The sequence below is a fragment of the Pinus tabuliformis genome, chromosome 3_2 (genome assembly GCF_031772625.1).
Source record: "Pinus tabuliformis cultivar Carrire ecotype Pingquan chromosome 3_2, CPIR1, whole genome shotgun sequence".
Classification (NCBI taxonomy): domain Eukaryota; kingdom Viridiplantae; phylum Streptophyta; class Pinopsida; order Pinales; family Pinaceae; genus Pinus; species Pinus tabuliformis.
The window spans coordinates 529,603,396-529,628,389 of record NC_142302.1 but is presented as its reverse complement, the minus strand read 5'-3'; the positions used below and the strand labels follow the sequence as shown (position 1 = coordinate 529,628,389).

Below are 24,994 nucleotides of genomic sequence, written 5' to 3'. Positions count from 1 at the left end.
CTAAGGTAAAAAATTTCAACATAATTAAACATGGGTGTTGGGTCTATTCATGGATTGGAGATTTAAGTAGCTAATTTTTTTCTTTTTTTTCGGAAAAAGATGAAAAGTAAAAAGAAAGTGAAGGTTGATAATAATATTAATGTTTTTCTTGATGAAACGATAAAAAAATATATGGTATATTTACTTGTTAAAGGTTCATTTTTTGTTATACAATTTGAGTGGACCTAATGGTTAAGAGCATGTGTTTCCTCCGAAAGGGTCACAGGTCAAAAACTAGAGGGGGTAGAGTATGTATGCCTTTGCAGACTTAGCAATCTACAACATGGAGGTGGGTCCTTTGTCCCATAAATAAGGGGGTCTCATACATGAATTTAGTGTCTGGTTTGATCGTTACCTTAAAATTGGATGATATATATATATATATATATATATATCTATATATATATATATATATATATATATATATATATATATATATATATATATATATATATATATATATATTTGGAAATAGTTACATTTTATTTTTTTACAAAAGAAAGAGGACTTATTTTGAAGATTTTTTTTTAAGATTAATGAAAGAATAAGAAGATATGGTTTTAAGTGAATATTTTTCCAAACTACCATTTCCGCAATATTAGAAAGAAAGATTATGAAGTTTGGACCATCAAGGTGGAGACAAGGCTATGAAGTTTGGATCATTAAGATATAGATTTGATTATGTTTGGAGAATGTGTGGGAACTTGTAGTCTAAGTATATACAAAGCTAGTTTAGAAGGAAACCATATAAGCTTTGACAAATGCATAGAAATATCAACTCAGAGTCAAAAAGAAAAAAAATGTGCAATCACTTCCTATCATCCAAATCGATGTGGATGCAACTATTTTTCCCAAGACCTGAGTAGCAAATACCTCCAAGGCAATGTCAGACATTCTAGACAAGAAATATCAGAAAATTATGAAGGCCAAGATAGTGAAGTTGCAAATATTGGGGATGAACTTTCATAATTTGAATATGAAAGAGTTAGAGTCTGTTAACCCATACATGCCACAAGTTATAAACATTTTCAATGAAATAAAGATAACTGGTGAAGGTATTTCAGATTAGAAAGTGGTCTCAAAACCTTTCCTAAGAATTTGATGGAATAATTACGACCATTAATAAATTTAAGGATATGTCCATCTATCAATAGATGAGGTATTGAGATCCTTGTTATCCCATGAATATCAAATAAATGGGCATGATGAATCTTTGAAAAATGCATTCAAATCATATATTTATATCTCATGAGGAAGAATAGGATCAAAATCAAGAGGTATAGGTAGTAATAATATAAGAAAAAATCAGAGAGAACATTCACATTAAGAAAAAAGACCTGATAAAAGTCCTCATAACCCAAGAGTGGGGACAACAAATGTTTGGAATTAGGTCGAAGGTATGAAAAAAAATTAATAGTATGAAAAAAAATAATGTGCTATTATTGTACTAAAATGGGTCATTATGCATATGAATACAAAAAGAATAAAGTTGATCTTAATAAAAAAGGAACAACCTATTCTTTTGAAAAGTGTGAAGAATATTTATTCCTTTTGTGTAATATTTCTCATGTATTCTCTAATGAAATATGGTTTATAGATAGAGTATGTAGCAATCATATGACAAGAAAACGAAACACTATTAGAAATATGGATGATTTAGCCATGACTGACACTAGATTAGAGGTATATATTCTTGTAAAAGTTATGGGGAAGTGAATGGGTAACATCGTTAACAAACATGCTCAGAAAATTTTCATATCAGAAGTGTATTATGCCCTAGGTTTGAAGCATATTCTTCTTAGTGTTGGTCATCTTACTTAAAAGGGGTATAATGTAGTATTTAAAGGGGTATAATAGACCACCTAGTAAGACATTCATTTCCAATGTAAATATGACAAATAATAAAATGTATCCTCTTGCCATGAAATATGATAGAAATGATTACTCATTTGCACAAAAAGCAACATGCTTGGATGATTTTTGTTTATGGAACTTCAAGTTTGGTCATCTAAATTTTGATGGTCTTAAACTATTACAGCAATAGAATATGGTTGAGGGGTCTCCTCTCATTCATGAGCCAACAAGTTCATGTGAGAGTTGTATTCTATGAAAGAAACACAGGGAAAATTTTGCTAGGAGAGTGTCGTATAAAGAGAGAGACCTTTGGAGTTGTTTCATACAGATCTATGTGGTGCAATGTAGATGAAGTAACTTGAAGGAAGTTACTACTTCCTAACCTTCATAGATTATTGTAGGAGGATTTCAATGTATATCCTCATGAAGAAATATAAAGCTTTTGATAAGTTTTGAGAATTCTTAGCAATGGTATAGAAGCATAGTGGTGATCAAATCAAAGAGTTACAATCAAACAATCGAAGTGAGTATAATTCAAAATATTTTCATAAATTTTGCAATTATCGTCAGATCATAAGAGATTTTACAAAAATTTGCACACCATAACAAAGTGGTGTAGTTGAAAGGAAGAACGAAACTGTCATGAATATGGCTAGATGTTTAAGAAAACAAAATCTATGAAATGCGTTTTGGGGTAACACAATAGATTCCTCAATTTATGTTTTGAATATATCACTCGCTAAATGTGTGAAGAAAAAATTTCCACAAGGTGCATGGACCACTATGAGTTGAAGTGTAGCATATTTCTAGGTGTTTGGCTATGGGCATATGCTCATGTGTCTAAGGAGTTGATAGAAAAGATAGATGATAGAAGTGAGAAGTGCATATTTATTGGGTACAATGATCATTCCAAAGAATATAGGTTCTACAATCCAATAACAAAGAAGTTGATAGTTAGCATAGATATTCAATTTAAAGAAAATGAGGCATGGAATTGAAGCATCGATAACTCTATAACAAATGGAGCAGTGATAACTAACGTAGTGTATGATTTCGAGGAATAGGTTGCAAAAGTAGGTCGAAAAGAGTCACAGAGTCAGGCATCAACTAGAAATACTCCAAAAAGAACCCTGAGACATTTTATTGAAGGTGAGTCATCTTATCTAACAATTTAGTCAACACCTAATACTCAACCAAGTAGTGAATGAAGCCCTATAAAGATTAGTATTTTGAGAGAGATCTATGAAATCTTATATGTGAATTCAAATTTAAATTTATTTACCTATCAACCGACATGTTTTGAAGAGGTAATCCGAGATGAAAATTGTGTCAAAGAAAAAAATGAGGAGATGTATTCCATAGAGAAAAATGATTCCTAGGATTTAGCAGAATTACCAAAAGATAGATATTCCATAGGTGTTAAATGTGTTGACAAAACAAAGCTCAGTGAAAAATGAGAAATAGAAAATTACAAGGCAAGATTGGTAGCAAAAGAATTTGTACAATAGACAATAGTTGATTATAGTGACACCTTTGTAACAGTTTCTAGGTTATATAAAATAGAATTTGTCTTAGCGACAACACAAAACAAGTGGAAAGTTTACTAGATGGATGTGATGTCAACATTCTTGAATGAATTTTCGAAAGAGGAGCTATATTCAACAAACACTAGGATATGAGATCAAAGATCATGAAAATAAGGTTTAGAGGTTGAAGAAACCTCCTTATGGATTTAAGCAATCTACGAGAGCTTGGTATAGTAAGATTGATTCACACATGACAACAATGAATTTAGTAGTATAAATGAACCTACATTGTATACAACGGTAACTATGCAAGAAAAAAATATAATTATTTTTCTATATATTTGATTATATGATATTTATAGGAAAACTATTAGTGGACGTATTTAAAGAAACTGAAAAGAAAGAGTTAGAAATGAGACATTTTAGGTTGATGGGATTATTCCATGGTATTGAAGTCACTCAATAAGATTAATATATTTTGTATTTAGGCAAGCTATTTCATTTATGTGCTGAAGAGATTTGGGATGATGAATTGTAAACTAGCACAAATTCCAATTGCAATAGGAACAAAGCTCAACAAAGAAGATATAGGATCCAATGTAGATCCAATTATGTTGAGGAGATTGGTTGGTATTATTATGCATTGTACTACAAATACAACAACCATTATGTATGTCATTGTATTGATTTCCATGTTCATGGAGTCTCCAAAAGACTCACACTGGAAAGTAAGAAAAATGAATTTGAGATATATTGTTCCAGCAACATGATATGGCATCTTATGGTCTAGTACTAATAATTATCTTTTGGTTGGATACACTGATAGTGACTTCACATGTAGCATGGATGCTAGGATTTCTTTGGGGATACATTTTTCTTATTGGTTCAAGTCTGATTTCATGGACGTCGAAGAAGAAACTCATTGTGACTACATCATGGGTAAAAGCAAAGTATCTAGCAGCAATAGCAACATATTTTCAATCAATTTGATTACTATAACAAAAACAAGATGGACCATCTATAGTGTACTATGACAACAAATTTAACATTTTCAAAGAACCATGTTTTTCATTAGAAAAACAAGCATATTGATATGAAATATAACTTCATTATAGGAATTTTAAACAATGGAGAAATAGGCTTAGAAATTTTTAGATGAAAAAGGTAATTAGATGATATATTGGCAAAGCCATTGACAAGAAATGTATTTGAGTTTCATAAAGGAAAATTAAGCATTTTAAGTCTAAAATAAGAATTAGTGGTAGAGCTTAAAGAATGCACTAGTGGTGGAGATTAAAGGAGTGATATAAAATAATCATCGAATCGAGTTATTGGCTAAATTTAGAAACTTTCAACCATCAATACTAATATTCTATTTAAAATTCTAAAACCTTATTCTTTCTAAACTCCAAAACATGTTTTATAAACATTTTTTATTTATCCATCTGACATAACTTTTTTACAACATGTTAATCGAACCATACTGTCTTGCCTCTTGATCGGGCATCCTCGGGGGTTTGTGCATCGATAATATGGTTTAGGGCAGGGATTTCCTTTGGCTGTTTTTTAATCATACTTCCTGCATTGACAACCGTCGTTCATCTGAAACGCAAAAAGTAAATTATTAAGAAATGCTCTCAAAATTCATTGGAAACATCTTGAAGTGTTCATCAGAAAATGCAAGTAATGTATGTACAACATGGTATATATATGTTAGATATATCATCGGCGCTTAATTTACAATATGTATTTCATATATTTCATTTGACTAAACTTGTTGAGCATAAAACTTCTTTCGTTTAATATTGTTGGCATATTGTTATCCCATAGTATCAAATTTCCATTTAAATTCTGAGGTAAACTACTCTGGATCAATGAATTACCATCCATGCTTCACGTCTCGTGCGCACAAATACTATGTCTTTTCTCACAGGGCATGCAATTTCTTCGTTCTTTCTCATGTCATGCGGAGTCTTCAATGTGTCTTTTTTTTTTGGCGTCCAGGATCCACCTTCTCAAGCATACAAACTTTCATCCTTAACCTGACAATTGTTTTCAGGAGTAAGAAATACCTGACCTTGCATGATCCTACTACTAGTCATTTTATTTTGTCGGAGTACTAGTAGTTTGCTTCGGCGAGTGGGTTTCCTCAAAAGATTCTCGGCTTGTTTCTTCATCCTTTAAATATAGTGTTAGCTCTAATCCTTTCAAATTATTTACTGATCACTAATGCTCAGGTCTTCGTTGGTTTTCATGGAGCCCCAATTTTCCAGGTTCTAGATAAGTTGTAGTTTCCTCTTTACTCCCTTTAGCCGATAGATTTGGGAAGAGAGAGAGAGCGCCGCAAGTGGTGATTCATCTTCATGCAGATGCAAATCCTGAATTACAATGGAAAAGCAATTTTTTGTGATAATTAATCTCACTGTCTACAAGATGTCATAGTATGTTTTGATTCTTTTGAGTTTACTTGGAACTTTTTCTAGGTATTTATTGTTATTTTTTTTCTTTTTTTTATGTAACTTTATTTAACTGATTTTGAATGATGAGAAAAGATGTTGGCTTCATTCTAGTTTCGAGTTCTTTCTCCATGTATTCCACCCCTGCATTTTTTGTCATCATATTAGAGAAATTTTCTTGACAAAGAATGAAGAGGTAGAAAATACACAAAAAAAAAACTTGAAAATAGAGTGGAGTGAACAACTCTTCTCATCATTCAAAATCAATTTACAGAAAATTACATAAGAGAATTAGTTTAAATAAAACTACATAGAAGACAAGGAAAAAAACAACAATAAATGACTGGAAAAATCTCCTACTAAATTCAACTAAACTCAAGAGAATCAAAATAGTTTATGACACCTAGAAAATACTGAGATTAATTATCTCAACACAATTGTAATGGCAGTTAAGAGTAAGCACTGACAAGTAGAATGCACTGGGTTTACAATCTATATATAATAATAAGAATCTCATGTATTGATCTTAATTGTTCATGCTCGCACTTGATAAAGAATTAAAATAAATCACAGAGAAGAGATTGATCTTCTCAATATTCACAATGGATAAATAGATTACATAGAAAACATTAAAAAAATAAATGACTGTAGTGGAACTCAACTAAACTGAAGTAATTTTGAACTGACTCTGACACCTAGCAGACAATAGAAGAAAATGTGATGACACCTAGCAGAGAGTGAGATTAATATCTCAACATCCCCTCCTAATCTCAACTATTATAAGTAGAGAAACTTACAATTCCTAATTTATTTCTTTGAAAATCAAATACATTTTTTCCCAGTGGCTTTGTGAAAATATTTGCAAGCTAATCTTTGGAAGCACAAACATAAAGTACTATGTGCCCATCATTGACAAGCTCACAGATGAAATGAAAACATGTTTCAATGTGCTTGATCTTTTTGTGGAAAACATGATTTTTTAATACACAAATTGATGAATTGTTCTCACAGTAAATAGGAGTTAGCTCCTTTTGAACATTTGATAGACATTTCAATAGTCTTCTCAACAACACTACTTGGCAAGTTGTTGAATTTGTTGTTACATATTCTGCCTCTGTAGAAGATATTGAAACAATTGACTAGATATGGGATGCCCATGAAATTATGTTGATTCCAAGATTAAAAGCATACCCTGAGGTTGTTTTGTGACCATCTAAACTCCCTACATAATTGTTTTCTGTATAACCTGAAAGTGAAAAATTTCTAGAATGTATATAGAAAAAACCATGGTCTATGGTCCTTGCAATATAACTTAATATCCTTTTTGCAACCTTCCAATGAGAAATCTTTGTTTATTTCATAAATCGAGAGACAAAACTTGTTGCAACACATGATATCATTTCTAGTTGCAGTGACATAAAACAAACTACCAACTAGACTTTTATACAATCTGGGATCAGCTTGTGGTAGTACATCTTCTTTGCTCAGCTTGGTGCCTTGAGAAATTGGAGTATCAGTTGGTTTTCAATTGGTCATTCTAAACATTTTGATGATGATAGTCACATATTTATGTTGACCAACAAAAATTCCATTAACATATTATTGAATTTTAATGCCTAAGAAGTATTTCATGACTCATAAATCAGTGATATCAAACTTTGTTTGCATTGCTACTTTGAAATATTCTAACATCATATTTCCTGTATAAGTAAGATCATCTACGTAAAAGCATACAGTAATAATTTTATCTTCATGAGGTTTGACATACAAGGTTGACTCATGACTGCTTTTGTAAAAACCACTTTTGATGAGATAGGTGTTGAAGCGATTGTCCTAAGCTCTTGGAGCTTGATTCAAGCAATACAAGGGCTTCTTCAATATGTATAACTTATGCTCTTGTCTACGAACTTCAAAAGCTGGAGGCTGCTCTACATATACTTCTTGCAATATACCATTTAGGAAGGCATATTTTACATCCAGATGATAGACTTTCAATTTGTGTTGAGCTGTTGTGGAAAAAATGGTCCTGACAATGTTTAACCTTGCAACTAGAGAAAATATTTCACCATAGTCAACACCAAACTATTGTGAGAATCCTTTAGCAACCAACCTTTCCTTATGTTTCTCAATCTCTCCTTTTTTATTTAGCTTGGTCTTATATACCCATTTTACACCAATTCTGGTTTTGTCTCTTGGAGATCAGCTAATTCTCAAGTCTAGTTCTTCTTTGTGGGAACAATTTTTGGGTTCAATACATCAACATAATGCTTTTTTTTTAACCGCTTCTTCAAAATGGGTTTGTTGAGATGAAAGAAATACAAACATATCCTACTAGTTAAAATCATGCTCCTACTCATATATTTCTCTAATGCTTCTTGTTTTATGATTATCTTCTAAAGATGTTGAATCACTGGTGGATTCACTACTTGAAGATGTACCATTTTCATAATAATATAGCTATTCTTGAACCTACAATCTTGGTAAATGTGGTGGATAAAAAGGCTAATTTGAAGCTTCATCAACATGATCAAACCAAGATTTATTTTGAAAAAGTTAAACTTCTTTGCTTAAAATATACTTCTTGGTAGCTGTATTGTAAATTATATAGGCCTTTAGCTGTTCACTATAACCTATGAAAATACGTATTTCACTCCTATCATCAAGATTCTTTCTTAGCTGCTCAGGAACATGTGAAAAAGATATTAATCCAAAAATTCTAAAGTGAGATACATTTACCTTTTTACCATCCCATGCTTTTTGAGGTACTCTATCTTGAAGATTGGTTCTTAGACAATACCTTTCCCTTCAGCTCAAATACACGAATGATCTCCAAGAGTAATTTATGATGTTATGGAAACATCAAGATAACAAAGAAGATTTTTGTTACCTGTCATATGATTGTTTCATCCATTGTCTTCAGAAAGATGGCAAGAAATAAACATTGTTTCAAAGGATTCTCCTTCATTTTTGCAGAGATGGACACTCCCCCTTAGATGATCTAACTATTTCTTTCTTCATTAGTGTTCATAATCCCCAAATTTCTTGCAATAATAGCATTGAACATTATATTTTCTCCATTTTTTGTTTCGCTGAGTTTGGTTTTGTGGAGGTCTCCACTACTCTGTTGAATGATCATGTTAATATTTACTTCTGCCTCTACCTTTTCCTCGCCTTCTTCTTCCTCTATATCCTCTACCTCTGCGAAAAGGAGTTGTGCTTTGAAAGCTTATTCCATGGAATCTTCTGCCAAGTTGAGTCTTGTTTCATGTGACAACAGTGCTCCAATCAACTATTCTACTGAGAAATTTGTAAACTATTTGGAATCGAGAATGGCTGTTACAGTCATGTCATATTCTTAGGTAGCCTTTGAAAGATTTTCTCAACAATCTTCTGATCTATAACGGTTTCGCCAATGAGTTTGATCTCATTGACTATTCCCATGACTCTCGTCATGAGAAGGTCCACATTCTTTGTATTAGTTATTTTCAGGTTTTTGAACTGAGCTCTCAATGTCTGCGATTTATCAATCTTCACTGTATCATTAGCTTGATATACAACTTTCAATATTTCCCAAGCTTCTTTTGTTGTGGATGCACAAGTTTTCTTGTCGAAGAGTGAGCCAACAATTGAGTATTTTATCTAACATTTGGCTTTGTGCTCCTTCTTTCTTAGTTTTGCAGCAACATTCCTTTGATTATTGTTCTGCTAATTATTCTTGGGTCGGCTCTACATAACCATTCAACAAGGTATCACAACATTTTTGGGCTTGCAGAAATGCCTTCATTCTTACTGAACAAAACTCCTAATTTTTACGGAGCATAGTCAAAGTCTCTAGCAAGACCTTGGAAAAAACCATTCTTTAATATAAATATGCACCCTCTTTGAAATAATGTACCGTCTTTTTTTAATAAACCCTTTTAAACAAACAAATTTAAAGAGAACCTAAACCTTTGAATATGGACAAAACCTCTTAAACAAACCTATTTAAAATATCTCCTTTTTAAAATGAAAGAATCAAATAAAAACTTTCATACCAACCCCATTTTTGTTTAAGAGATTTACCGTCCTTTTAAAAGGCACTTTTGATATTCACAAAAAGTGCTTTGTATTTGAATTGATTTCATTAAAAAAACTTCGATGAGTATCAAATACGGACGAATGACCTTTGAACAATTCGTTGAGTTCTTTCGTCAAAGGAGCTCAAAAAAAACAAAAACGCTTTTAAGACTTTAAACAAGCGTTGACATTACCTTAACTTTTTTCTTTCTCTCATAGGTTGAGGTTTTTTTTTTTTTTTAAATTCGGCTTGTTGTTTGCGCAGTGTTCTTTGCTCAATTTTTCACGGAGATTCTAAGTTGGTGATATTTTTGTGCAAATTTTTTTTGGCTGAGATGCGCAAGTAACATACGAGGCTTTCTTTATAGTCGTGTAATTGAAGCACTTTTTCTTATTCACTGGTGCAGAATTCAGGTTCCGCTTTTCATAATCTTTGCTTCTTTCTTGTGAGCCTTACAAAAATTGAAATACTGTTTTTTTGGGGAGTTTTATGTTAACCAGTGTTCTGATACTATGACAAAGAATGAAAAGAAATTATATTATAATAAAGAAAGAAAAGAAATGATATTATAATAAAGAAAGAAAAGAAATTTTAGAGTAGAGAACTCTTTTCAATATTCAAAATGGTTAAATAAATTACATATAAAATAAAAATTTGACTAAACTAAATTATTTTCAATGGGCTATAACACCTAACCTACAACAAAATTAAACGTGATAACACTTTAAAAAAATAAGATTAATATTTCAACCATAATTACCAAATTCAACCTGATCAGGCTGAAATGTTTGAAAATTCGGTACTGCGGTTTGATTCAGTTGATAATACGTTAAAAAATTCGATTCAGTAGCATCAGGTCTTTCAATAAATTTGTTAAAATTTGTACCATATGTAATTATTGGTGCAACGCCACAGGTCATCCTCTATTTTCCTCGGGTCAGCATCGCCTGATCATTAGGAAACTGCAAGTCCAGATGATGGTGAAATTTCATATCGTTAACGTGGCCTTTGATTTTTTTTAAGCGTGTGTAAGGGATGGAGGTTCAAATCTCGTTGAGTATATGGTTTGTTGTGTCTTGGCTAGAAGAGTAGGCGATCCCAGAGTGGACGTCTCGGCTATTGTTGAGGCATAAGTTAATTGCTATTGTGTGTTGCTTGCAGGTTGTTGCACCTAGCCTAGGTTTATAGTGGCAGCCAGTTGGATTTGATTCTGGACCTGTTCAGGATAACTTTCACTAGTTACAAATTATCCTAGATTTAAAAAAAAAAAAAAAAATATGATGGACTGCTACTGCGACCCATTATATTGAGTTGGACCATATTGAAGAAGGCGGGAACAAGAAGTTTATTAAAAAATATCATGAACGGAAATGAATAGGGAACCAAGAGTGTTTAAATTAAAAATTTGGAAAAATTAAATGTAAGAACCTAAAATTAATCATCCTCACAGTGAAGTGAAATACAAAAGGCATAGCGAATACTTTAATTAAAAACAAGTTCAAAACCCACCCGAATATAAGAACGTAAAATTCAAGCAACCTAAACTTTCACGTCAAAGTGAAATATTTAAAACCTTCGTCTCTAAGTCAAATACTTAAAAAGCCATTATATTAAAGTGAAGACTTTGGGCATAACGAATACTTGAATTAAAAATTTTCAAAACCCGAATATAAGAACGTAAAATTCATGGAACTTAAACGGTCACGTCGAAGCGAAATATTTAAAACTTTCGTCTCTAAGTCAAATATTTAAAAAGTCACTATATTAAAGTGATGAATTTTGTGGATATTAATTTATGAATTAGAATAGTCATTTTTAGAGTTAGGTTCTTAATATAATATTAATAAGCATGTGTATTATCAATAATGTTTAATTGTTTATTTGTAATAAGATTTTATTATAAAATTGGTTACAATTTAATTTTTGTTTTTTAAAATTTATTTGAGAAATTTTTGTTTTTTAAAATTTATATGAGAAAATAGATAATATAGTTTGTAGATTTTTTGGAAAGTTATTTTTTTTTTCAAAAAGTTGATTCTCCTTATTCCGTTTTGTTCATTTCCTTTCTAACATTTTTTCCCCATTGATTTCAATATCTAATTTTATTTTCAACTTTCAGAATTTGATTAGAAATAATATTTGAGGAGTGAGGTATTGAATATCAATATTGTAAACTTAAATTTTTTAAAAATTAAAAAAAAAAAGAGCATATTTTTTCAATAATGGTAAGAAAGATACTACATATTTTTTTGGGCATTGAATTTTAGATAGTCCAATTTTTTGGGAATTTGAACTCGAATTGGAACTTGGTAACTATAATCTCAACAGCCCAAAGTATTTGTCAAACTCACATGTTGTGTTAGTTGGTCGTTTTCTTTAGTTGCATAACTCTCAACAGATCTATCTTGAAATAATGATAATCTATAAGAAAAGCCTTCAGCAATAATCACATCAAAATTCATTTATGTGGTCAAAATCAATTTCGTTTTTCTAGCTATTTGAATGAGAGATGTCTCTATTTAATTTATCATTGCTGTAGGAAAAATTAGTTGTTTGGATCTCTCTATTTAATTTATCGCTATGGTTTGGTTCTTCATAATGATAAACCACACTCACTGGTTCGTAATGTATCGACAAATAAATTTTGATGTTATTATCACCAAAATTTTTTCTTATAAACTTATTATAAATCACAAAAACCTCAATTCAATAATAATAATAATTACACACATCCTTTCTCAAAATATCATTATCATTCTCCTCTTTGAGGCGGCACATTTCTGTGAGCAAAGTTTCAATCTGTCCGTAAAGGATCAAATAAATAATTCACCCATACAATCTCTATATCGCAAGAAGCTAAGACTGTTGAAATACAGAGTAAACAGTTCACACGCTATCCTCTAGTTGAGATTTGTCATGTTAATGAGAACGATGGATTAGATTCCAATCTGAGCAGCCAGAACTAACCGCTCGGATGAAAAAAAATTGTAAAAACTCAAATCCAACTTAAGTTTGCTTTAGCAGAAAGGAAAATTTCAAGGTCAGGTGGTCGTGCTGTAATTGCACCATCTTGTGCTAGAGAAAGCAAATTAAAAACACTGAATTAAAGGTGGAGACAGGAAGATCGTTGTACCAAAGGTGTTTAGAACTTTAAAATGTCTATTTTTCAGCCATAGAATATAGCTCTATCAAAGATGTTTTAGAAAAACCAACAAAACCATTTCTATGAATGCACGAAAGAACAATTGTCATATTTCTAATTTCCACCAAAAAAAAAAAAAAATTCTCTCTTTCAGTGGGGAATTTGTAACTCAGATTCTTTTTCGTGTTTTCTAGGGTTTCACCCAATTGGTCGTGCTATATTTGGACGCAGATCTTGACTGTGACCCAAAGACCGTGTACAGCTCACGAACACATAAATGAAATAGTATTGTGCTTGAAACATTCAAAAACAAACCGTGTGTGTGAAAGGCTTCAATGTTTTTTTTTTATTGATACTTGTTCAGCATAAATAGCCCTTGTATACAATTTAGATCCTATAGTTTAGGACTAGTATAAGGAAAGCTGATACAATCACAGGAGTGATTCTAGTCTATCTGTACAGCCAATTTTCAGGAGTCTACATGTACAGCTAGTGGCAGAGACAAATTAGGAACTTGAATTACGGAGAACCAACTTGGAGATAATTGCTCCCAATTGTCAACACTCCCCATCAAGTTGGTAAGTAGATGTCACTCATGCCAAGCTTTTTGAGACAGCGATTAAATGCTTGGTTTGACACTGCTTTGGTCACCACATCAACCAGCTGGTCTTGAGATTGAACATGAGTAGCTTCAATCAACTTTGCTTCTAGTTTCTCCTTGATAAAATGCCTATCAAATTCAACATAATTAGTTCAATCATGTTGAACTGGATTATGAGCAATATCACATGCTGCCTTGTTATCATAGTATAACTTCATAGGACTAACTTGCTTCATATGTAAATCCTGCAACAGATTTTTGATCCACAACAATTCACATATTGCCTTAGTCATTCCTTTGTAGCCTTAGCACTGGATCTAGCAACTAACTCTTGGTTTTTTACTTCGCCAAGTAAACAGATTTCCTCCTCCAAAAGTGAAGTAGCCCGATGTAGAACGTTTATCCTCAACTGACACAGCCCTATCAACATCTGTATAACCTTTAACATCCAAGCTATCACCTTTTGTGAATAAAATTCCCTTTCCTGGAGATGACTTCAAATAGCGTAAGATCTAGATGACAACATTCATATGTTCTTCACTTGGGGAGTGCATGAATTGAATGACAACACTTAGTGCATAAGCTAATTCTAGCCGAGTATGTGCAAGATACATTAATCTTCCAACCAATCCTTGATAGCACTCCTTGTTAGCAGGAATTTGGTTTGGGTGCACATGTAGCTTCAGATTTTCTTCCATAGGGGTACTAGTTGGACTACATCCTATCATGCTAGTTTCCTTCAATAAGTGTAAGACATATTTCCGTTGTGACAGAAAAATACCTTTCTTTGATCTTGACACTTCAATTCCAAGAAAATACTTCAATTCCCAAGGATCCTTCATTTCAAACTCATGGGCAAGCTGCTCCTACAGTGCTTTCCTTTCTTCAGGATCATCTCCAGTTACTATCATATCATCAACATACACAATGAGGGTTGTGATTCGTTCTCCATTATGTTTCAAGAAGAGAGTGTGATCTGAGTTACTTTGCTTGTAACCAATAGACCTCATAAAGCTAGTGAACCTTCCAAACCACACTCTAGGAGACTGCTTCAAGCCATATAGAGATTTTTTCAATCTACAAACCTATTTATTGCCTTTAGTCTGCAGCTTACAGCCAGGGGGAAACTCCATATATACTTCTTCTTGGAGATCTCCATGCAGAAATGCATTCTTTACATCGAATTGATGCAAAGGCCAGTCAAAATTCACCGCAAGAGATAGTAAAATACGGACTGTATTAATTTTGGCCACTGGTGCGAATGTCTCCATATAATCAATTCCATATGTTTGAGTATATCCCTTGGCGACAAGTCTTGCTTTGAACCGTTCTATGGTTCCATCAACTTTGTATTTAATGGAGAATACCCACCTACATCCAACAGGTATCTTCCCTTCAAGCAAGTCAACAACTTCCCACATTGAATTCTTTTGAACAGACTTCATTTCTTCATTCATCGTCTCCCTCCATCAAGGATCTTTCAAAGCTTCCTGTACACTGTTAGGAACAGTTACAATAGATAATTGATTCACAAATGCCTTACTCTCATTTGACAGTCTATGGTAGGATACATAATTTCTTATGGGATACTTAGATTTGGAGTTGAGAACAGGTTCATAGTTAACTTTGGGTTTCCCTCTTGTGACTCGATCTGGTAATATTTTTAAGTGAGGTTCAGATTCAGAGTTTACCTGAGACTCGGGCATGGAATCGGTTGGAGAAGACAATTGGTTTGGTGGTACATCGTGATAGGAGGAAGACATAGACGACACTTCCACTTCCATTTGATCTAAAACCTCATTCTCCAAAACTTGTTGTCCATCTAGACAATCACCTCTGTGAGTTACAGTGTCACCATCACTTGGACATTCACCCCTAGTTTCCGAATGGTTACATTCACCCCTAGTGTCCAAATTGTCTCCACTTATAAGATCAAGGCCCAAAGAATGATGCAAAGTCTCCATTTCATCTCATTTCCCCCCCCCCTGAAGTGGAGATGTAGAGGCAGAATAATACATGTCATCTTCATGAAAGACCACATCAAGTGTAACATAAATTTTACGAGAAGGGGGTGATAACACTGATAACCTTTTTGATGCAAAGCATAGCCAACAAAGACACATCGAAGGGTACGTGGTTCCAAATTATTTCTCAAGGGTTTGTGAAGGTGCACAAAGGCTACACACCCAAAAACTTTAGGGGACAGATTCGGTATGGTAGGGGCACTCACAGTATTATGGAGAACATCAAAGGGGGTTTGAAATTGTAGTGAAGTAGAGGGTACATGGTTAATGAGATAAGCTACAGCCGTAATGGCTTCTCCCCAATAACTAATAGGCATATGAGCCCCAAACAAGGAAGCACAAACAACTTCAAGAAGGTGACGATTTTTCCGTTCTGCTACCCCGTTTTGTTGAGGGGAGTAAGGGCAAGTCGTCTGATGAACAATGCCATGTAAATTTAGGTATTGTTTCAAGTCTTGATTAACAAACTCTCCACCATTATCAATACGAAGAACCTGAATATTTGATTGATATTGGGTGGCTATTATTTTGTGAAATTTCTGAAACATGGAACTAACTTCATTCTTTGATTTCATTAGACAAACCCAAGTCATGCGAGTATGATCATCAATAAAAGAAACAAACCGGCGTGCTCCACTCAAAAAAGAATTTTTTGCAAGTCCCCAGACATCAGAGTGAATAACCATAAAAGGTGCACGACTTTTATGCATACTAATGGGAAATGGGACACGGTGACTTTTAGCTAGTTCACAAATGTCACACCTAAAATCCGAAACATTTAATTGAGAAAAGGGCTTTGGAAACAATTTCTGTAAATATCCAAAAGATACATGACCTAAACGCATTTGCCATAACTAGACTTCTGAATTTTGATGTGCATCAGACTTATTAGCTGAGAAAACTTGAGCCAACTGATTGGAGCTTGCCGACAATAGATCAAGATAGTAGAGCTTTTCTCTCCTAGTACCATAACCAATTGTCTTTCAAGTCCAAATGTCCTTAAAAACACAAAGGTTAGGCCAAAATATCACAATACAGTTTAAAGTGAGGGTTATTTGAGCAATAGACAATAAGTTATGATTAAGAGAAGGAACAACTAGAACAGACTCCAAATTCAAATTTTGGGTAAGAGAAACTGAAACTTCTCCAACCACGGGAGAGGGAGTACCATTGGTTGTGGACACTATATGGTGGTCTGAGGATTTCATGGACTGAATATGTTTACCATCAAAGGTCATGTGATCTGTGGCACCTGAATCAATTATCCATTCACTATGACTAACAGGGACAGAGGTATGAAGAGACTTACCAACATTCCCAGAAGTAGCAATGAAAGAAGAGGCTTCCTTAGTAGTACTGGTGTTGGTGGAGGGCTCAGCCACAACAACAGAAGCATGATGATTTGACTTTGAATTTCGCTTGCGAGGTGCCTTGGCAAGATCCCACCATTCTAGATATCCAATTAATTCATAGCAACGTGACTTTGTATGCCTGGTTTCTCCATAGTGAGTACATACACATTCTGATTTTGCAACCCCTATTTCATAGCTACGATTTTGTGATCCAGATGACCGAATTTGGTCAGTTGTGTGATTCGGTGGACCAGAAGTGTGATTTGGTTTCGAATGTGTTTGCGATTGGTAAGGCTTGCCTCGACAAGCCACCATAGCAGCGGATTCAGAGTGTTCAGGTTCACCATGAAGTGCAGCTCGGCGAATGGCATCACAGTGAACATATGTATAAGTTGCTTCAAGATCAAGTGCAGGATCCTTTCTAAGAATCTCACCTCGAATTTTTTCAAAGTCTGCATCTAATCCATTCAAGAATATATGCACCCACAATGTCTCAACTGATTTTTTATAGGTGACAACATCTTCGGGATCCTTCATAACAATCCTATCACGATGATCTAGTTCTTGGAAGATTTCTACTAGATCACAATAATAGGTGGAAAGAGAACAACCAGCCTGTTTGGTGGAGAATGCCCGTTGATTCAGTGCAAAGAGTTGCGATTCATCTGACCCATCATAGAAAGCTTTAGCAAAAACAGTCCAGATTTCACGTGCAATAGATAGTCTAAGATAGTGATTCATAATCTCCAGTGACATAGAAGTCAGCAACAATCCTTTGACCTTTTGATTTTCATCACACCACTTTGCATAGGCAGCATCAGTAACTTGCGAAATAGGTGTTTTACCTGTGAGGTATTCAAGCTTCTCACGCCTTGCGATATGCATTTCTGTGATTTGGGACTAGACATAATAATTAACTTCGGTAAGGATGATATTGGTGGTGAAACTGGGGTTTTTTGATTGAACATGAATGACTAGTACAGAAGATGATTCGGGTTGATCCTTAGTCATGATGCGAGGGGTATATGAGAATTCAGGCACAGAGGTGAAGAACCTCACTCTGATACCAAGTCAAAAACAAGCAGTTTGTGTGAAAGGCTTCAATGTTTTTTTTACTGATACTTGTTTGGCATAAATAGCCGATGTATACAATTTAGATCTTATAGTTTAGGACTAGTATAAGGAAAGTTGCTACAATTAGAGGAGTGATTCTCGTCTATCTATAGAGCCAATTTTCAGGAGTCTATCTGTACAGCCAATGGCAAAGACAAATTTGGAACTTGAATTACGGAGAACCAACTTGGAAACAGTTGCTCCCAAATGTCAACAGAAACCATAATAAAAATGATCAAATAGCTGCAAATAGGAATGGAAAAACAAAAAAAAACAAAGAGCTACGAAAAATACCTTCATTTGTCCATCTATTGGAGAAATTAGGTTTGTAGAAACCCTGAAGTAAGCGAACTTATCACGATAATAACTATCATGGGTCTCTTTAGAGTTCTCAGCAGCCTCTGGTTCCTCGTCCTCATATTGCTCCGAGGGCGATATACTCTTCCCCCTGAAATCTGACACAGGGTCTTCATCCTTTTCCTCATTTTCTTCTTCCAGCCTAACAGACAGATCAATCTCTATAACTCTATCTAATCTTCCCTCCATAGCCATTTTCTTTCGCAGATTGTAATTAGCATCCTGCTCAGTAGTAAGACAGATATAGGAGCCTGGTCGATCTCTGATCTCCTTCCATACCCATAATCAAACCATAACCATAATCAAACCAAACCAGAAGCTTTGACTTTATAACATCCAGTTAAAGCGAATCTAGCGGAGAAGGAGAATTGTATCAAGCGGTTTCCCCTTAAAAAACATGAAACCAATACAAGCGAAATCGAATAAATCCGTTATTATTGTTGAGGTCCGTACAGAAATAAAGAAGTTGGCCAATCCTCGAATCGCTTGGAGCGAGCGAATCATGGCTTCGACTGACTGGAATGAACACTCACATATATAAATCCATTAGTCTAAATTATCAAAATAACACTAGTAACACATTTCCACGGCCTAGAATAAACTAAATTTGTTCCAAATGGATTATTTTAACTTCGAATGAAGAATTTCAACTAAGAAGAAAAAAAAGGATCTCAAACATGAACACCGCTGATACACCCAAAGTATATCAAATTATTAAATTATTACTGAAAAGAATGAAATGTCAACCCTGCAAACTTCCGAATCATTTGTATGTCCTTTTCCCATGGTCACAAACGTGCGAAAACGCTTACCTCTTCTAACAATGGCGACCAATTTGGCAAGTTGTTTAAAAAAACAATGAATCCGGGTCAACACTTCCAGCTACAAACCTACCGCCTAGTCTTCCCTTCCAACTGGTTCCAGATTCCATTTCGGGGTCTTTCATAGCTGTGACGTCTCCTCCTTTCAGAATTTTTTAATATAGGCTTCTTTGGCTTCAACGGTTTCTACGTGATAATCCTGTAACTCAAAAGAAAATGTATCGAAAGTTCAACGGTCCAATTTTTAATCAACATCCTATGATGTTTAATTACTGTGGTTGATTAATCTGTTTTCTATAAGTGAAAGATATCTGCAATTTTTCTTATTTTTTCTGATGTAATTTGTAATATTAATGATGATGATTAAACATGCACTGGGAGCGATGAGCATCTGACTTTTAAAAAAGTTGAGAGGAGTGTTTATAAATTATTATAGTTATATAGTTATTATGGTTGAACAAGTTATAAAGGTTGGAAATTTGGGAGATATTTTGGAAATGAAAATGGATATGAGAGATAAACAATTTAGGAGAAAGTGCTTTTTATCTTCACTTTTTTTGGTATTATACAACTCACAGATTTTTGTTTCAAAAAATGTTTGGGAGATAGACCAGTCTTAAATTTCACTTGAACCTAGTGAAAGTTAGTTATTATCTTCACAATATTTATTTTTTATTAGCACTAGTCAAAACAAAAAAGTAATTCTGATTAGTGAAAATAAAACTGATTACTTCTCTATAATACCTTAATTTTCTTTTTCAGTGAAACTCTTTATCATCCCATAATTTAATTTATCTATTAATTATATTAAAAAACTTAATTTTAATGGAGAAAAAGGACGCTGATGAAATATATGGATTAAATTTACTAATTTAATAGTTTTAGTCATATTTTTTTATCATACTCTTAATTTTTTTTAATAGTTATTAATTATAAATTACAAGAATTATAATTTTTTTTAATAATTAGTAAAATGCGATTATGTTTAAGACAAGTTAATTTTAAGATTGAACTAACAACTTTTTAACTTTTTAAATAACATTTTTACTTGATTTAGCAATGAAAATACTTAAAATTAACCATTATTTTTACTTTAAATCACAATAATTATCATTCCATTTAAATCTATTGTTTAAATAAATAAATCTTCCATGATAACGTCCGTATTAATTTACATTTTGAAGGGAGAAAAATACTGCCGGAAGAATTTTTGATAGTAGTTTATAATCTTAAATAGCATATTGATTTTAGATAAGATTAAGGAAGCTTTATTTTGTTTTAAAAAATAATTTCCTAAATTATATAGGAAGGTTAATTATTCTTAAAACGAAATCATTACTATAAAAGTTAAACGCTGTATTTTAACTTGATTTCAGAAGACCGTGATGGTTCTAATGACTTAGGATTAGCTGAAGGAAACATTTGAAAAATAAAAGTCGTTTATGTAGGGATTAAGGAATCAACTTAGAAACTTGTTTTCTGGATTAAATAAAAAACATATATTTATTAACTTTCTCAATGAATAAGACAAGAACACTGATTTATTATACATTCCATTAAATATTTTTAATAAGAGAAAGCGTTGAAAATTAAAATTAAAATTCTTATTTCAAATATTATATATTTTTTTATTGTTAAAATTAAAATTTAAAATGATATTTAAAGGTATTATTATAAGTTAGTTATTAGCATTATATTATATTTTTAATTTAATATTAGAAAAATCTCATTCAATTCTTTGCATGAATTATCGCCTTTATTCAATATTAAGGTGTGTAAAATATAATATAACTTTATTAGATGGGTATCTAAATTTAATTCATATCGATTGGTTATAATATTTATTATTTTATAATATATATATATATATATATATATATATATATTTAAATCAAAGTTTTATTTATTCATAAAAAAGAGAGTATATAGATATTAAAATGTAAATAGTCTTATTTGGAACGAGATTGTTGAATGAAGTTAGTACTATATGACAAATAAATAGTAGAAAAATAAAAGGAACAATCCATAGTTTGCCACGCCAATAACACCAAAATACGAACATAACGAGAAAAACACCTCTAACCATAAATATAACCAGAAAAACACCTCTAACCATACTCAATCATCAGAACTAGTAAGCACGTGGTTTGGCCCAATCCCTAGAGGTGGCCGAGAAGATAGGTACATTGAACATTCTGCTCAAAGAGAGCCATCCACATTTCTAGCGTTTCCACCTTTTTAGAAGGCAGATTTTGACCATGCCAAACCACCATTATCCTTTCTCTCACACGAAATTAAAAGTAATGCAATTGATTAAGAATAGCCATAAAAACCTCGTGTTCTTCCTTCGTGGCCTTATCGTATGCTTCCAGGTGATCTAGAAAAGACTAAAACAGGTCGCAACAAGCCTCTAAGTACCGCTGCCAGCAAACAACCCATGCACACCCTAGCCAACCTACCTCGCAAACCTGTTCCTACCTCACACACCACACAACCTTTCTTTGCATTCCCAACTACATGACCACCCTACACTGCTCTTTCCCCATCCTTACTACCACGAGCTCCCGAAACTGCCTAAATCATACCTTCAGCAATTCGACTACCCTGCAATGGACATGCAGTAACCCATCCTACTAACATTATCTTCAACTCATTGCTACACCCTCCCTAGTTTGTTGAAGCTCCCCTCCACATGGCCTCGGAGCAACAATTATGTGACAATGGTCGCATGGTGAGGACTTAGGGATACACCTCTAATACAGGATCAACAACAAACAACAACACCTCCCAGCACACCGTGAACCGTAGCAGAGCAATAGGATGCCCTAAATTATCCATGAGACTCCTACTTCTCAGAACTGTGGACCACCTCACTCTAGGCCAAGGAGTTGCAAGTGACCCCTTGGATAATAAACACACCAGCCAAATTGATACCCTTCCTTCACCTCTACTAGAGGAAGCGGTTAAGAAAAAAGTCACTAACAGAAAGACTAGACACCCAAGCATAAACACTCGAGATACGAACCCAAGCCAATTACGAGTCACCGCATATATCTTCATACTATTTTTCCACCATCGAACCCAATTGTTGCTCACCCAGTAATGGAACCCAAGATATAAGAGGACCCAAAAGATATCCTACTAAGAGGAGACTTAGACACCCTCCTAAACACAGATGACATCCAGGAAGAGAGCTAGCAAGAAATACAAGAGAGGGCTCTAAGTTTGACCCAATTGCCATACAAAATTCACTCAAGCCATTAATAAAAGAGAGAAACCATGCTAAGGGAGAAGAGGTTAACGTTTTTGTGAACCAGACTCGATGGAGGAAATGATGGCGATGAAATCTCCACCATTCCTAGATTAACCAAAGGCCATCGAACCTCATGAGACTACCAAAGCTTGGATGACGAAAAACCAGCCACCAAACTACCACAACAAAATAGCAATCTTGAAACCTGAGGGCACCATAAACCCACTTTCGTCTCCCGCCCTCAATACCGAAGAGAGAGAATGAAACTCCACACACAAAATTGTTAACTTCAATGTACACCATACGTAATGGAAAGACAGAATAATTATCCTCCTTCCCATCCTGCAGATATTCTCATTCATATCACACACGTTTGGAAGATCTCGATGTTCATCACCCCATCAAAGATAAGTTTTTTATATTTTAAAAAATATATAATTATTTTATTAGTTAAAAGAATAGGAAATATTTTTTTTAATCATTTTAAAAGTTAAATTATTTTGAGTAATAATTTTGTTGTCGGACTTTTATATTGAAATATATCTATGCTCACCTCCTTAAAAAAAAAACCACTGTAACATTTAATAAATTGAAACTAAAACTAAACCAATATTTATTATTATCCTCTCTAAAAATCTATAAAATCTAGTTATATTTAGAAATTAAATTTCAATTTAATATATCTTGATAGTAGATCATAATAAATAAATTCTAAAAATTTATTGATAAATTAATTTTTATACTTTCGTAAAATGAACTTAATGATTTAATTGGATTAATTATCACATTTGGTTAATTTTGTAACAATTTTATATTTATATATATCATGTGTAATTTTTCATTGTTTGAATTGCATTTTGAAATCTATAAATGGATTCAACACCTTAAAAAGACTTTTTGGACACTTTGATTATATAAACCTAACACATGAAGCCTACAATTCCAAAATAAATTGTTATATTTCAAACAAAATTGACCAAAAAAAAAAAATCTAATAAAGAAAGAGTCAAAATATGAAATAGTAAGACTACTTGAAATATTTTCAAGTGTAAGATATTTTTGTCAGTTATGATAGATAATATATACATATCTTTGGCTTACACTTTATGTTTGAAACTTGATAGAAGGAGAGAGAGATGGTGAACATGAGTCACACTATGGTTTATGGGCTCCTTGTTGATCGCAAGAAATGGAGCAAAAATGTAATCTATTGCATCCATCTAGGCAATGAACAATGGGAGATGATGAGGCATCCTGCTTCTCATCGTAATCATTTTTTGAGGGTAAGAGATTGGGCCCTTTTTCAAATCCCACATGCAAATGGGTTCCTGACATTCCAGGAAACAAGGACACTTAAAAAAAAGGAATCTATAATATGTATCTTTGGTGGTGGCACAAATTTATTAGCATTGCGATGGGGGACTAACCCTTCACGGTTATTTTACAAACCACCTTAGCCACTAGATTGGGGATTTCCCACTTACAGAGTATTATGGGATTTGGTTTTTATCTCTGTAGGGTAGGTTTTTAGGAGTTCATGGTTTATGCGGTGAGCCTTTCATATCCATTGATGTTCCCTTAATCTTGTTTATCCTCATATTGAAGGGTCCCAAATTAAAAACATGGATTTGGAGGAGCGTTTTCATATTTTCATTATGACCCTTAGTAAGAACCCAATCCTTTTAAGTTTTTCTAGATTTTATCTTGTGGTCAATGTAAAACAACAAATAGAGCATCAGATTGGCACCCTTATGTCTTTGCAGTGCCTATTACGTGAAGAGAGGCAATTAATGGATTTATCTCATTGCACATATATGGTATTTCAATGAAATCTACCATTGTCATGGTTGTGAGGCTATGTGGTGGAGCTATGGGTACCAGGAAACTAGACATCTTAATATCTCATAGGGAAGCTTCTTGCTCTAGAAACTGTAGTTGATATTTCTCTTTCAAGGATCTAGTGCAAGGGAAGGCTCACATCCCATCAAATCAGATTGAAAACAACTTGGGATCCTACATTGTAGAGAAAATGGAATAAGCGTAAGCCATGGAAGTTAATCTTTGAGAGGTAATTCATCTTTCTTTCTATGTCCAATCTAGGGCTATTATATGTAGATTCAATGGTTTTTTACCCATATATTATGCATTACACTTGTGTGCTTTATCTACTTGGACCCCAAATGTGATATAAAATTATGTTCCAAACGTTTGTTCATTTTTCAATTTGATACATAAAAAAAATTTAAATACATCCCAAATGATGGGTCATGGTTTTGAGACAGAGTTTGACTCTTGATTATTCCATGGTTCCTATATTTTGATGCTAGAAGCATGGTTGTTTCAATAATTCCATTTTTTATGAGACTACCCAATCTCATTCTTCCTTTTTGGCACCATAA

The 24,994-nt window shown here is 33.3% G+C and overlaps 1 protein-coding gene across 1 annotated transcript; it reads right to left on the bottom strand.

Moving 5' to 3' along the window:
* Positions 1-16,682: 16,682 nt before the first annotated feature.
* Positions 16,683-17,936, bottom strand: LOC149181627 (uncharacterized). The gene has a single exon (XM_089414271.1). It carries the CDS (start codon positions 17,934-17,936, stop codon positions 16,683-16,685), a length of 1,254 nt encoding a protein of 417 aa, XP_089270397.1.
* Positions 17,937-24,994: the final 7,058 nt, after the last annotated feature.